The sequence below is a fragment of the Acipenser ruthenus genome, chromosome 1, assembly GCF_902713425.1.
Source record: "Acipenser ruthenus chromosome 1, fAciRut3.2 maternal haplotype, whole genome shotgun sequence".
Lineage (NCBI taxonomy): Eukaryota > Metazoa > Chordata > Actinopteri > Acipenseriformes > Acipenseridae > Acipenser > Acipenser ruthenus.
The window spans coordinates 17,437,914-17,454,686 of record NC_081189.1 but is presented as its reverse complement, the minus strand read 5'-3'; the positions used below and the strand labels follow the sequence as shown (position 1 = coordinate 17,454,686).

The 16,773-nt window shown below is 36.8% G+C and overlaps 1 protein-coding gene across 1 annotated transcript; it reads right to left on the bottom strand.

The window, feature by feature from the left end:
* Positions 1–10,375: 10,375 nt before the first annotated feature.
* LOC117399437 (serine/threonine-protein kinase PLK2-like) lies at positions 10,376–15,796 on the bottom strand. The gene is made up of 15 exons (XM_033998594.3): positions 15,495–15,796; positions 15,006–15,113; positions 14,748–14,864; positions 14,359–14,488; positions 14,071–14,158; positions 13,859–13,954; positions 13,429–13,627; positions 13,185–13,332; positions 12,771–12,868; positions 12,460–12,589; positions 12,221–12,301; positions 11,849–12,008; positions 11,604–11,733; positions 11,374–11,484; positions 10,376–11,235 (listed from the first exon to the last, which is right to left on the bottom strand). The coding sequence occupies exons 1-15, from the start codon at positions 15,684–15,686 to the stop codon at positions 11,044–11,046; spliced, it is 1,980 nt and encodes a 659-aa protein (XP_033854485.1). The 5' UTR covers positions 15,687–15,796; the 3' UTR covers positions 10,376–11,043.
* Positions 15,797–16,773: the final 977 nt, after the last annotated feature.

Here is a 16,773-nt window from a genome sequence, read left to right as displayed (position 1 = left end):
CAATATGTATTATAATAGTCAAATATAATTACCCTGTGAAGTGTAGTTTATTAGAAACCACACCTTGTTCATTTATATTTTTTAACTGAGGAAAAAAAAAGAAATAATAAGAATGATCTCTTTTAAAAAGACAAGGTAAAAACTGGAAAACAAAATTGTTTAACATTTGGCATAAGCAACCTTCAACTTGAAGATCTATGATCTTTGTCATGAAATCATTCCTAGTCCTGTTTTTTTTTTTTACAACCTAATTGCACAGAAACCAGATCCGGATTCACACAGATACTCCAATTACTGGTGGTAAGCACTGTATTTCAGTACATTTGCCCTGACAGGTTTTGCTTTATTTGCATTCTCTTGGGTTTGACAAAAGCTTCCTACTTGTTTCTGAAAAAAAGAATATTTGCATGCATTCAAAACACTTCCAGAGTATAGATGCGTTCTCTGCATGCAGTCAGCTGGCAACACACACATTTTCTTATCATTTGTTTAGAGCTTATGTAAGTTTCATTTGTTTAAATACTGTATTTAATCTGTATTTAAATACCTGCCATAACATAGGGTGTAGGGCCTTTATGGGCATACTGAGACTGTTCCCTATGAAATGTAGTTTGTGAAGCCTTGGACATGGCTGCACCTGCCAACTGAGCACCTTGAATTAGTCCTTGATCTGTCAGATCAGAACTGCAGCCCTACATGTTTAGAATGCATGTGAGGTTTACCATGTACATATCAAATAAATTACTCATGTGGTGAGGGACAAGTCATTCATATGCAGCAGTATGTACTACATTTGGCACCTTCACTTTCGCCCTAGAAATGTTTTTTAATGGTTGCATTTGCCTTGCCTGGAGACGTCCATTATAAAAAAACTGCCTATTTGACAACATTTTGTCATTCAATTGAAATGGCCCTTGTATTATCTGCCCATGTACATTAATAACATTGCACGAAACCAGCTGTTAACATTTGAGTATTTACTGTTTGAAAACCTTGAAAGCAGTAAATCATTCTTCGTCACTATGACTGAAGATATTAATTATATTTCCAGAAACTTGACGTTCTGTTAAAGTACATTCACAGAAGGCTTATTTAGCATTGTGGAAAGAGGATTCTGCAAAGTAAGATGAAAGGAATTGCTCAAAGCAGAGTTAGTGACAACAAAGCTGTGGCTGACATAGCTACTGGGGGAACGTGAGTCATATGTCAAAATGACAGGACTAAAGAAGTAAATCTACCTTGGAATGTAAATGATTTGTTTCAGATTTATCCCAGGCAGAGTTGTGTCTTGCAATGTTAACGTGGTTCTCAACTGAGATTTACATGCAACAGTGAGAAGCGCAAACAAATGGGATATTTCTTTATAGTTTTAGTCAATAATCTCTTTATAGTTTTAGTCAATAAACAGCAGCCATTTTTCCTGTTGTTGAATGACCCTTTTTGGCCATGCTTTGCAATATATTGACCTTTATAATTAAATGAACAGTAATGTTTCCCTGTTATTATTATTATTATTATTTATTTCTTAGCAGACGCCCTTATCCAGGGCGACTTACAATCGTAAGCAAATACATTTCAAGTGTTACAATACAAGTAATACAGTAAGAGCAAGAAATACAATAACTTTTGTTCAAGTGTGACAAACCACAATTCAATAATACAGCAGATAATAGTGATAGTTACATCAGGATATGATTAAATAGTGATAGTTACATCAGGATGTGATTAAATACAAAGTACTACAGGTTAAACACTTGGCAGATTATAGTATTCTGAAGTACAGGATTAAATGCAGTAAAATAGGGGGCAGATAAGAGCAGAATAAAGCACATTTACATGAAGGGTGATAGTGTCCCAGGATACAAACAGAGGAGTTCTACAGGTGCTGTTTGAAGAGGTGAGTCTTAAGGAGGCACCGGAATGTGGTCAGGGACTGTTAGATTGGGGTTTAGGAACATTATATTGTTGCACAGGTAACATAAAGCATTACCCATTCTGTTATACACAGCACGTTATTATTGAGTAACAGGAATGAGGGAAATGGTCCTAACACAGGGAGGTGTTCAGTTTGCCTCCAAATTTAAATTGCATTTTTTTTTTTGTAACTGGTAACAAAAGTTAATTTATTTTATTCATAAATTCAATATTGATTCACCGGAAACACATATTTACAGGCTGTGAAAGTCTTTTTGCTCTGAATATTAGCATAATTTTCACAGCCTTTCTTTCAGCAGGGTAGTCTAAACTTAACATGGCACAGCAAGTTGAGTAAATTTAATTTAATTTGCTATGTTTCTATCCAATTCTGTACGTGGTCGAAATCCCATTGGCTTTCCTAGGCCCCTACGTACAGATACAATATGTGTCGGACAGGTACTATGTAAACAGTTATAAAATTACCCCAAAACAAACAAAAAAGAGTGAAACTTGTGTTAATCCTATAAATACAGACAGAAAATCGAAGAGTACTACACTGATCTGGTTCATTGTGCAGTCAGCTGTGTTTTGAAGTACAGTAATGGTACCGGTACAGCATACACTGTGTTTCGTATCTGTCATTACTGTTACTTTATTTCTTCTCAGGATGCCTCAATGTTATGTTCAGCTGTTAAGCGCTCAGCAGCGCCCTGTTTGTATCTTGAGTTGTGAGTGGGTGTCATGTTTGTGTTGCTAAGCTACGATGCCATAAGTGAATGTGGGTGTGTGCGTTACGTCAGGAAGCTGCCCTGTTCCTTGGACTGTAGAAACCACACAATAAACGTCCTGTTTAGTTCACCTTACAGAAGTTGTGAAAGTTAGTTACTGCACCATAACACTCAACACATCAAATCTTCAGAAGAGAAGAAGTGAATTAACTTAACATCAGACAAAAAACCCAGATAAGCACTGATTTTAAAAATTAAATAACATAAATGAAATATTAAAAAACATAAGTCCTGGTTATAATTTCAACATTGTCTGATTGATATTGACTGATACTCACAAACATTATAGCTGTAAGTGAAAAAAATAAAAATAAAAATATATCATTGCTATACAGTATTAATATGTTTTAACATGAGCCACTAACTATTGCAAGGTTTAGAGCCGTGCACAGGAAATTGAACCTGATCCAGAGAGGCAGGGATTGAAAGAAGTGCAAATAAATGAATGTAAACTATCATCACAATGAACTATCATCACAATGAAGCATTTTTTTATTTTTATGTAGTTTTTGTGTGACTATTGCGTTCCTGAAAAAACATGTAAGACTTTGACCTTTCCACTGGAATGCTCTATCTGTTATTATACAATAACAAAGAGCAGGTGGGGGCCAAGAGAGTTCAAAAGTCACTGTCTCTGTATGGAAACAGGAAGCAACACAATGTCTCTTGCAAATTTAAAGAAAGGTCGAGACATTTACAGTTTGGTATTCATTAAACTGTTGTAGAATGCTGTTGGTCTCTAAAATAAGAGTCTAGAAAAGTGAACTTAATATAGCAAAACATTCATTAAATAACAGAAATTAGGGCAAAGAAATGTGGTGTTGTGTCTTATTGAGCGAGCTTCACTAGACAGAAAGATTATTTTCTAACAGCAACGGCCTTAAACTGCCAGGGATTTGCATCGCTGGATGCATGAACAGACAATCCCGCAGGGGTCTTCGGTGGGTAACTACCTTTATAAAATTAATAAAAGAAGTAACAACCTACTTCACCAATAATCTGACCCAAAACTTCACTCTTTTAACCCAGGGTCTGAAGGCGGGTGTCCCAACACCACACCCTCCATGTCAGATGTATTTGAACAAGGTCCATTACTTTGTAAATAACAACAAAGAGGAATTACTCTTATGTGGCTTCAGTAATTCAGACATAGCAGGCTTTGCTGCGTGGATGGTTTGCATATCTGGAACCCACTTGTCATACACATGCCCACACCACTAAAATCAGGATAAAGTTTGATGGAGGCCAATTCCTCCAAATCCTCCTATCCTGCAGTAACACAACACTGTACAGTGAGGATAAAGGAACGTCAAAGAGGACCCATAGCGATTTTATCCGCAAGTATATCCACTTGGAAAACTGTTAAGTCCTTGTACATGCAATGTGCTCTGTAATTACAGTACAGTGGAAACAGAACAAAAGCGTTACAGCAATCAGCCTTTTGGTGCGTTCCCCTTTAAGAGAAACGGGCTGTGTGCGTGTGTTAGTCAGCTGTGTGTAGCAGTGACGTTTCAATAATATTTGCATGGTTGCATATATTGGCAGCGTGGTGTTGTAGCTTTTAAATGCATTTGAATTAAACAAAGCAAGCTCCATAAACACAATGCTTACCGGCCGTTTATTTAAAATAGCCTAAGAAAAGTACCGTGATAGAGATATTAAGAAAGCATAACCAGGGAGACAGGGACTTCTAGAGATAAGAAAGAAGCCATCACTTGCAGGTTTCTGTACATTTACCATTTGTTTTGTATTTTTAAATGCTTTGCGTAGAGATGGCTTATAGTAAACCGTATAGCAACACTGTGTATTGTAGCCTAATTAATCTCGTTTACGTTTGCTTACATTAAAAGCAAATAATTTCCCAGTGTTTAAAGCAGTTTGAGTCTTGTTTTTGTTCACTAACCTATTTATGCATGTGTAAATGTCATTTTCTATAGATGTTCGCAAATCCGACTTTTTCACATATCTGCCTATACCCCAGTCCACAGGGGGTCGGATATGCGACGTTGTACTGTACTGCCTAAATATAGTTATCGTAGAGAAGGCAGACAAAATGAGTTGATACAGTAATGCTGCGATAGATTATATTTTAAGGACACATCATACACTGCTTTGACATGCAAATTCATTTTATTCAATCAAATATTCATTTGATGGAGTGGATGTCTGTAATGCAATAAATGATCAGTGCATATCATGACACTGAAACCACCACACCAAAGCTTAAAGGCACAAGTTAAACCCTGTCTGCAAAATAAACCTGTTCTCATGGAATATCCACTCTTGCTTACTGATATCAATCTGTGAGTGCATGCGTGACCTTCTAATTTCATACAGTCACTAGCTATCATACTGTACATGCTTCAGGACTACCTTGTACAAATATCAAGAGTCAGTCTGCTAAGCTCATTCTCATCTTACACTGCTGGGAATTAACAAGACATCTTTGCATGTATGCTTCCTCCCATAAAAAATAAATAAAACATACTGCAGTAAATGCTAAAGTATCTTCTAGTTGTTATTGTAACATTGTCATGCAGTCTTGGGGAATATTCAATGAAAAAACGATCACAATTAAAATTCAAATTTATGGCAAACCACTCACTTCCCACATAGCACCTTCTAACATGCTCATCAACACCGCCTTCAAGCAACGTAAGGGGTAACCTCCAAGGCTGAAGAAGGAGATGGCAACAGTATCCAGTAATAGACATTTCCGTTGATATTCCTATGAGTCGCTCACACTGCCTAATTACATTAGAGGTACAGCTTGTTGGTGTGTCACACCTCAGGCAGCAATGTGACAGAACCGATCATTTCAAAGGAATCACTGAACGTTTAGGTATTTAACTACTTGTCATCTGAATGCCAATTCAAAACACCCCTACTGTACACTGGATTTTATATGGCATCTTGCATATTTTTAAATGGTTTCAGTTAGCGATAACTCCAGCACAGACAAATGCATATTGTGAATAATGCTTATCTTCTTTTAAAAAGTATAGGGTCTTTCAGCTTTCCTAACTCTCCAATATCAGGATATCGAAATGTTCATGGATAATAACACCTTTATGACATTTCTGTGTTTTCTTTATATAAACGTAGCAGTCACTGGACTAATCTTATTAAAAAGAAAGCATTTAAGATTTCCAACTGAGACATCAACTACTGGTAATTTATTAATTTCTTTAAAATTTAGTAGTTGACAATTGTTTTTTTTTATCGTTTTCTCCCAATTTAGAATAGCCAATTATTTTTAGGCTCATCTCACTGCTACCACCCCCATGCTGACTCGGGAGGGCGAAGACAAACACACGCTGTCCTCTGAAGCGTGTGCCGTCAGCCGACCGCTTCTTTTCACACTGCAGACCCACCATGCAGCCACCTCAGAGCTATAGCGTCGGAGGACAATGCAGCTCTGGGCAGCCTACAGGCAAGCCCGCAGGTGCCCGGCCAGACAACACGGGTCGCTGGTGTGCGGTGAGCCGAGGACACCCTGGCCGATCTAATATATATATATATATATATATATATATATATATATATATATATATATATATATATACATATATATATATATATATATATATATATATATATATATATATATATTAAGAAAAATAATTATAAAGTCAGCACATTTCTCCTGTTTTATCTGTTGTAAAAATAAATTAATAAAATACATACATTTAAATAGCCTTGTGACAATTATATATGCAGAACTTCGATTCTGTTTACATCTCACCTCTGAATAAAATATAAAGCTATTTCTTATTTGTTAGTCCAGGAAATGGAAATGTATTTAGGTTTTACTGAGGGTTGGATTCACAGATTGAGGAACATTTGCTGTGCTTTCACACAACTTTACACTACAGGGGGTGGAGATCGCTAGATAGATACTCAGTATGTTTCGTTGTTGCTGTAAGTGCAACATCCTGTGCTTCCAAGCTTGAGTGGGTTGGGCATTTATTTTAACAATTCTTAAGAACTCTTAAGGAAATATTTAAGCAGAGGATACCTCAGGAACATCTTGTACATTTAGTACAAGAGTGTGGTGTTGTTCCTGCACCATCCTGAGGAAAGGGTTCTTTCACTTTGGAAGGCTTACCTTTTCCAAAATGTCTGGAGTGTCTTTCTCGTCCTCCATGCCACAGCCTCCTTTGCAGCTTCGTCTCCCTTTAGAGGTCGATGGGTCCCATCACTCAGCATTGGATGATCTCTGACCACTGTAGAGGCTCACCTCAAAAGAGGGCGTGTCCTGCTGGCCGTCAGGAGAGATCCTGGATCACAATGTTGTAATATAACACTACATCTAATAAATGTTATTATTTCTCATCTTTATCTAAGCTGTTGCCTCATTCGTTGACTCGATATAATATATGTTATCAGTTTATGTGTAGAAGCGATGCAGATAGAGGGCAAGAACGCTTCTATTGTTGGTAGTTTATATATCCAGATCAATGTGACACATTCAGTTGGCTGCTGGAGCCAAAAATATTCACAGAGCATTTTTTAGCCTGAATTTGCCAAATTTTTATGAGCTTCCTTATTTCCCTGTCCTATGCCCCTATTCAAAATTCCAATAAAAAACCACTTTTCTCCCAGACTATTAACTCAATCAAATTATATATGTTTTTGTTTCCCTTGAATTTGACTGTGACCCTGCAGTCTCCTAGTGCTGTACAGCATGTTAAAAATGTGAACTGTACTGTAAATAATTAATAATTTCGCTATTGTTTATTCAATACATATTAGGAAGTCAAAAATATAACATTGAACAAAAATATTGACTTTATTTTATGGATAAAACAGTAAAGCTTATATCTAGTTGAGTCATTCAATATTGCTGTAATACCCTTAAAAAAATAATCATAGTCAAAGCATAGCAAAGTGTAATAAAGCATAGTGAAAGCATGGTGAAGCATAGGCAAGGATTGTAAAGAATAGCAAGGTATGGTAAAGCCCATTCCTAAACATGGCAAACCAGGGTAAAAATGGTAAAATATTGTGTAGAAATACAGTGGTAAACTTTTATAAGTGAAAACTGCTTTATAAAATGTTACTATATGCTTATAGATAGACACTTAAATAAAATGTTGACCCATATTTTTAAAGATGAACTACTCCTGTATTTAATTAAACTCATTATATTTCACAATTGTTCCCTGGAAACGTTAAAGTTTCCTTATTTCATTGAGGAATCTGAATTGTTAAATTGCATTGTTATCAACATTGATATACTTTCCTTAACTTTTTTCAACATCATCAAGCTAATCATCCAAGGCTGTATCAGATAAGCGTTGCTATGGTTCCTACACCAAACAGGAACCATGCTAAGCCTATCAAAGTCGGAGCAGAGATCGATGGACAGTACAGTTGTATACTAAACACTGGCAGCACAAGAGCATTCAAAACATGGGGGAATGTCCCAAGGTTTTATTTTCACATAAGTTAAGGTCTCTTAGCACTGATGATGCATAGTTCACACACCCTAGTCTCTGTAAGTCACCTTGGATAAAGGTGTCTGCTAAATAAACAAATAATAATAATACTGTATATAAAGTATCTGACACTATCCCAAAAAAATCTAAGAAAAAATAATATATGTATTTTATATAGAACTATTAACATTATATTAACATATTTCTATTGTAAGGTAGTGAGTAAAATAAACCATTGCTGAAAGAAGTATCTGAATACAGATATCTTGACACCATGTTGAAACTTGTATCTGTCTAAACTTAATTTATTTTGGCTATACAGAAGCCAATGCTGAAAACAGGCACAATAAACCTCTGTTACAGTTCCTGTAACTAAGTAAGATCAGCCTGCAGTTTGGAATACACTCAATCAGCCATCCACATTAGTCTATGAAGCTGCCTGATGGCTCAGTGTTGGAAGACTATGAGGCCTAATCTATCTATGTGCTAATTCTGGTAGGAAGCACCACTGTCATCACTGTCATCTGTAAATGAACACAGTTCACACAGGAGGTTCTCTGCATGATAAAGGTCACAACTGACATCATCAAATATAGATGAGCTGAAGTCATTGTAATTCCCAATAGTGCTTTATTGTATTGGCTTGGGTGTGTACTGGTTGAACAGCTCTGTATTGGTATGTTCAGTATTGCAAAAATGTGGTTCCTTCAAGTTCAAGCAAACCTACTAACCTGCCGGCCTCTTAGCTAGTATTAAATAATCAATATGCCACGAGAATGCAATTACTATGGGGATTATATTGTATAGTACTATAAACGCTTTAAGTAATTTGGGGTCAAATTGGAAGGAGAGACTACAGTACAGTGTGCATTTACCTTTTTTTCACATGTAAACTAGGTAGACTACATGACATTGTAATAATCTGGGGTATTGAATGAGTTCAAAGTGTAAACTGCCTTGAAACACAGCAATAAAACAATACATTAACATAAATGGTGAATTAGATGACACAGCAATACTCTCCAATGTGGATTAACATATAACAGCTGTCTGTTCTACCTAAACCATCACACTAAGTGTTTATGATTGTAGTTTTTTTTCTAGCCTGAAAAAATTACTTGGAGGCGATCAATAGCCCATTAGAGTAGCTACAGAACGCACAGGAGGCAGTGTGGTCTAGTGGTAAAAGTCCAGGACTTGTAACCAGAAGGTCACCGGTTTAAATCCCACCTCTGCCACTGACTGACTCACTGTGTGACCCTGAGCAAGTCACTTAACCTGTTTGTGCTCCATCCTGCGGATGAGGTGTTAAATCAGTGTCCTATTGTAAGTGACTCTGCATATAATGCACAGTTCACAGCATACCTCTGTAAAGTGCTTTGTGATGGTGGTCGACTATGAAAATCACTAAAGATATTATTATTATCAGTGTATTTACTTCACTGTGCATCAAAACATTAGTTGTGAAGGTTATTAATGAAAAAGTGTTTTTTTTTTTGTTTGTTTTTTTTAAATGAAAAAACACGATCTTTAACAATCAGTGTGAGTCATACAGCAGGCAGATTCTCCCTCTATAGTAGGTGAAGACAGGCAACCCATCCACGAAGCACATACACCATGAAACTAGAGACTTCCATCTTCAATATTCATTAAAACACATCAGTCTGCATGTCTGGCTAGCAATATCATATTTGTTGGTATATATTATATATACAGTGGTTTGCAGAAGTATTCACCACCCTGCAAAGTTTTCACATTTTGTTAGCACCTCAGCATACTCCACGACGCTTTCAAATCAGACTTTACATGTAGAAGCTACACAAACTACACCATATATTACTACATATATTACTTTCATTAAAATATGTTTTGCTCCACATTTAGCCCTGGTTATCCGCCAAATTATCTATATTTAAAACATAAAATCCAGCATTAATATGTCCTGCTACCAGTTGTTTTGTCAAACTGTCCTAATTCATCCATGCATCATTAACACGCCCTAAAAAGAAGCCAGGCTGTGTAATTACAGAGTAGATATTGATGGAATGCGCTATGGGCAAATCGGTGTCTTAAATAAAATAAAATAAAAGATATTAAGCAAAGAAAATAGGTTGCATAAGAATAACTTGGATAAAAAACAATGTGATTTATGTAGTATATCAATAGGGGGAATGACACCAATTTCAATACTCATACCATTTACCTTTCATTAAAAACTCCACACAAAGATTTCATTTCATAGCCTTTAATAGCAATTTGGATAGACCCTCAGTCACAAAAGTATCAATTTTTCCAAATTCTTTTTATTGAATAAATAATAAATACCGCACATTGTCATAAGTTATTTTGTCATAATAAGGAATGCACTTGTCCAGCCACACAAGTGGAATAGCACTGTATTGGTTCCTTATTTTGTTGCCAGCTTTGTAAAGAATATGGCCATAGTTCACAGTTAGACAGCACAAAGCTGCAATTGTCAGAAAGCGTCCGCAATGTAGCCCTGGTTTTTAAAATGTCTTTCACATTCCCCGTTCAGGAATGTTTTCACAGTTTTAAGTCTTCTCTGTTTTGCTCCATTGAGAGCTACACATTATCACCCTGCTTTGTTGACTTTCAGATTGAATTCATTGCTGCATGTCCAGACAGAACACTGCATTCTGCAAGCCCACGTCCATTTCAACAAAGCAAGATTTATAAAATCTTTAACATCTGGTTCCAGCCCAGCACTCTCTCAGGGAGGATCACTTAAACTTTTCGTACCTCTGTCCCCAAATATCACTTCCAGTCCCCCTTGTCTTCAACATACTGATAACTCCACTACGACTTTGTGAAAAACCCTCTTTTTAGAAATCCATCCTTTCACTTTTTTTGAAAGCGTCCCCAATAACGTCCCATCCTCAGTTACACCTCTGCAGCAGCATGTTTAAGGCATATTCCATTCTGCTGCGCAGATCTGGCGAGCATCCAGACATCAGCAGTGTGGTCAAATGGAAAGTGGTGGAAACACGGTCCTCGTTGATGTAGGTAAGCAGGTATTCATCCTTCTGGTTGCAAATGATGATCTTAGTGTGATCGTGGTAAAAATTCACCTAGAAAAAAAAAATAATAATATCTTAAGCATCAGTTGCAATTGAGAAATACCAATTGTACCCAGACACATTCGTACTAGTGAAAATTATATATATGTTTTTTTTTTTTTTTACTGGCTCTCCAATGAAAATATTTACCTGGAACGTGCCATCATTAAAAAGCATCATTAATGCTCGATCCGACTTCAGCCATTGAAGAAGGTAAAGCCTGGGTTTGCGGGTATCTGTTACACTAGGCAAATCACCACCCTGTCAAACAAAAAGGGACACAATGCAATAAGTAAACATAATTCCAATGCAAGCCATTACAACAGCACAACAGAAAAACGCAGAATTGTATAAATAACCCTGAGGGACTGAGCACTTACATCCATTAAGTTCTCCTCCATGTAGTGTGCAAAGTATTTCAGAATGGTATTTTGGCTGATGAACTGTTCCGGTGCATCAACAGTAGAAAACACAGAGCACTGGCCAAGCTCAGCATAATAATGGATAGTCCTGAAAAAAACCAAAAACAAAATGGAGAAAACTCATTAGGAATGCAGCACAAATAGTCTGATGAAACACTCTGTGACTACATGCATTTTCACCATCCGATATTCAGTCTACTTACTTCTTATCTGATAACAGGCTCATGTGGGTTCCATTGTTAAAGAGAACACCGACTGTGTGGTCTGAAAGCTGGTACCCAAAGCCGTATTTGTTGGAATAGTCAACCCACTTTGTCACCCACTGAAAAGTGCTATTCAAGTGTTCGTTTGGAATCGTATCAGCTGAAACAAACAAAAAAAACAGATTTAAAAATCAGTATCCTGCAAAAGATCAAGATGCCTTTTTGAAAGCAGACAGAAGTCAGCACCCCACAGTGTAATTTATCTGTACTCAGCCCTGCTGTTCCTTAAGAGTCGTTCTATGAAAACTGAAGGACCCACTTATGTAACACCGTCACAAGCCACACGGGCCAACTAAATATCAAGATTCTTACCTTCAGGCATGTTTTCAAGACAGCCCCTTAGAACTCTGGTAACAGTATCAGCAACACTGCCCATTGTACTGTCTTCAAGACCTACAAAACAGCACAAATGATTAGGATCAGTTCTTCACAAATGCTTTTTTTCTGTAAATTATGCTTTGGACTAAAAGAGTCTTTTAAAATAGCTTGCTAGTATCTCATCAGTTTTATTTACTTGTGCCGCTGTATTTGGACCGGATTCGTTTACTTACATTCACTGCTGCTGCTACAGCTTCCAAGTGTTCCCCTCACAATCATTCTTATTGTGTCTCGAATTTGCTGTTTATTTTCTTTCATCAATGCTGTCTGTTTACCGACTGGGGCAACAGGAGGTATGGTATCCTGCAGAGAACAAATACATAAAATGAGTAAATCAATTTACACAGTCAGACTGCATGGATGCTGTTATATTTCAAATCAAATCTGAAAAAAAAAAAATATATATATATATTCAATTTAGCTGAATTTACTATGTATCCTTCAATAATCTATTAAACAGATTGATATTCGTCACACGACTCACCTCATGGGATTTGTGCTTGTGGGGTTGATGGCTGATGGAAGACTTCTTCAGTTCATGACGAAGCTTGTGTATTTCATCTTCTTCTTTGGTTAATTTATCTGTAAAAAAAAATACACAAACCAAAAAAGTTAGTTTCTAGGCAAAACTACAGACAAGGATGTGTCATTAACAAACCCAGATTGAACTGTAAACTAGACAATGGAAAATCTCTATCTTATCTTGCTTAGTTCTATGGACTACCAAGCATCACACCACAGTCTAGGTCATGATTAACCACTGTGTCACTTAAGTATCCACTGCTAAGTATTGCCTTGTATGGATACACAATTTCATGTGGCACTTGCTTTCTAAACAAAGGGATTATATATCAACTCTTTGTTGCATTCTGTGGCAGACAGATAAAGAAATACTTACTTAGATTGTCATAGTACTTTGCTTTTTCTTTCTTCCCTCCAAACAGTGCTGCCGCAGCCTTCTTGAAGAAATTCTTCGCTGGGCTTGATAAGTGGAAGTCTGGAGCAGAGTGGCAACAGCTGGAAGACAGTCTTTCAGGTGTAAACCCCTGTAATATAAACATTGAAATGTGGTTATATTCCTGCAAAACACAGCCGCTGACAATGCTTGCATTTAACATCAACAGCCGAGCAGAGCAACGGACCTGTGTGAAAAACTCATGTCTCATGATGTCGTTCAGGCTGGGTCTGTCTTGTGGATTCTTGGACAGCATGCTTGCAATCAGCTGCTTGGCGGGAGGCATCAGGGAGGATGGCATTGTGTACCTGGCTTCTCTTATACATCTGTAGGTCTCCTTCAAATTTGTTGTCTCAAAGGGGGGCCTTCCAAGAAGCATTGTGTACCTGTAAATGATAAATATATAATTCTTTAATACTTCAGTATTGTTTTATTCTTTGCTTGCTAGCCTATGGATATTTGACAAGCAGCTCTTGTCTACTGCTTAGGTCTCCCGGATGCTAGACCTAACTAGCATTTCCTGGCAACTGGCTAGAACTGATTTATGAAGCGCAAAGAATTAAAAGAGAAAGCGACACACCAACAAAAAGCCAGCAATGAGATCCAAGTATACTTACATTACACAGCCAAGAGCCCAGACATCCGATTCACAGCCGTGCCCTTGTTTGTTAAGAACCTCAGGCGACAAGTAGTTTGGAGTTCCACAGATTGTTCTGACAAAAAAAAAAAGTTAAAAAAGTTAATAACCAGATTTGGAATTCCTTAAATGATTATCTTAATGAATCATAATGCATGTTATATGAAGAACAAAAGAAGAAAACACACACACCTTCTCCTGTTCTCAACTGGTTCCAATTTTGCAGCCAACCCAAAATCTCCAACTTTAAGATCCATGGATTCATTGATGAAAAAGTTACCTGTTAAAAGATCAGAATAAAATTAACACATTTTAAAATTCGATACACATGCACTATAAATTGCCATAAAAATGTACATTTACAGTACTGTTCAAGTTATCATAGGGTCATGTTTTTTTTAAAACGGTCTCTGCAATGCTTAAGAAATTGGTAGCTTTAAAATATTTAACAGATATATGTTATTCAGACGAAACACACACCTAATTTAAGGTCTCTGTGCAGGATGTCTTGCTCGTGCAGATTTTTCAGTCCGGAGACGATCTGTCTGAGGTAGTACCTCACTTCTGGTTCAGTCAGCACCTTTCGTGCTTTCAGTATGTGAGCCAAAGACTGCAATAGAGAGAAAAAAATAAACAAAAATCACTACGCGGAACAAAAAAGAATAACTTTTGCAAATATATATTTGTCATTAAAAATGGTTTGTGATGAAGTACATTGTAGCTAATAAAATACTCAGACATGATTAGACATGTTGTATTATGTAAATCAATCAATGGGGTACTTAGAGGAGTAATAGGTATCGTTTTGTTTATCATTTTGAGTACTCGTACATAGACATTTCTGTTAAGGACTAGGAGAAAAGCCTTACCCTTCTGCTGCAGTATTCCAGGAGGATGTAGATATTTTCTTTGTCCTCGAAGTGATGGTAGAAGTGAACGATATGTCTATGGTGCAGAGTTCTATGCAGCTCGATTTCTCTGTCAATCTAAAACGAAAAAAAAAAACCATATAAGCAAAATGCATTTGTAGATATATCAATGTTGAGGTTGAAGGTACGTGCAAATAAGCACAATGCTACAAAAATAAACAGATACATGCAAAAACAAAAACACATTAGTGCACATACCTTTTCCCTTTGGTGAGGTTTGGCTACCCGTGTGTGGGGGATTATTTTTGCAGCATACAGTTTGTTGGTGGTCAAGTCTGTCAATTCGTAACACTTTGCAAAGCCACCCTAAAATAAAACAATACAAAAAGAATCAATACCATACCATCACCCATAACTGTAATCCCTCAATCAACAGCACAGATTAAAATTTAGTTTTTTTTTTCCTTTCTTAATTTTAGCACTTCACATGGAAACTACCACAAACGACAAATTGAAGCCCAACAAAGTTGATAAAAAAGCAATACTCTTTCCAAGCTTGATTATATATATATATATATATATATATATATATATATATATATATATATATATATATATTTCTCCAGCAATATTTTCAATTCTTAAAATGTAGTTCCACAGTATCACTTATATTATTGAGTTTTTATCCGACTGGTTTTGCAAAACCGCGTAATTCTGCATATCCTTGTCAGGGATTGCGAGGTTTACCTTTCCCAAAACTTTGCCTCTGCAGTAACATTTCCCAGTCGTGGGGTCTGTTATGATCCGAGACATCTCGGGAGCTGTGTGTGTGTGGTCCACTGATTTCTTTCTTCGAAACTCGCTCGGTTTGTTGAGTGCCTGCTCACACATTTGATTGCTGCTTGTTGGCTGGTAAGAGATAGTCCGTATTATATCCATAACCAGACCTGTGACTCGATCTTCCTTTACATTTGGATACACGATGAAGACTGTCTTTTCATTTTATACCAAACTGTTCCGCCCACTACCACCGGCTCAGACGTCACAATACAAGATCTCCATAGAGACCTCCTCCATTTCTGATTGGCTCACACAACCCGAATAACCAGTCAATTATCTCTACCTGCTTTTCATGCGCACCGGAGAGTCACATAAAACAGGCGAATAAATTCGACAGTACAAATAGTATATTTAAGAAATGGAGTAACCAAACAATAAACATTCATATCGAAGCGACATATAGAGAATAAAGCATGGGGTAGTGTGTGATATGAGAACCCTCGGGGTTTATAGGATATCACACCCCTTGGGCGGGCATTACATTTTCATTTATCACACTATTCCATGCAGTATTTTTTATAATCTCTGGTGTTTTTTTTTTTTTTTTTTTTTTTTTTTTAATAGGTTATAAATATCACCTGAATGAGCCTATTCATAAATATGCTCACGAGTTATTATTTACAGGTAACATTATCATGTGAACACCGGTAAGGTAACAATTAATCAAGATGTGATGGTTTGTGATTTTAACCGATACAAAACCTTATTTAGCTTCATATTTGGTAATAATATTCAGATAAGGTTTGTTGAAAAAAAAAAATGTAAACACCCGTAGTCCAACAACAATACCTTCAGTTAAACCTTGTACATATAAATAATGCTGCTGTGCATGCAATCCTTCCACGTGTTTTGTACACATACCGCACACCCACTCCCACAACCGAACTCGACAAAGAGGAATCAAAGGGAGGTACATGGCGCCACCAAGTGGGCGATATTTCTCATATGTGCATTATATCGGTCTGTGTACTCCTTGTCTTCAAGTTTATGTACATCAAAAGTTTCAGTTAAAGCGCTCTGGTACCCTCTGGTGGTTACCATGCGCAAATACATTTGGAGTAGTGAAATTCTACAACGCCTGTCAATCTCCATCTAGCAATATGCCCCTATACAAGTTTACCATGGTTTATAACGAAATGTCAGATAAAGTAAGAAATATAAAACCAGAATGCAGATACTGTTGCAC

What these genes read in the sequence shown, in the direction of transcription:
- LOC117399437 (XM_033998594.3), bottom strand. Translation starts at nt 15,686, where the DNA reads ATGGATATAATACGGACTATCTCTTACCAGCCAACAAGCAGCAATCAA. An exon ending in GCACAGAGACCTTAAATTAG is followed by an intron (nt 14,159 to 14,358) that starts GTGTGTGTTTCG and finishes ATCTTTTAACAG; the next exon opens with GTAACTTTTTCATCAATGAA. An exon ending in CCAGTTGAGAACAGGAGAAG is followed by an intron (nt 13,955 to 14,070) that starts GTGTGTGTGTTT and finishes TTTTTTTGTCAG; the next exon opens with AACAATCTGTGGAACTCCAA.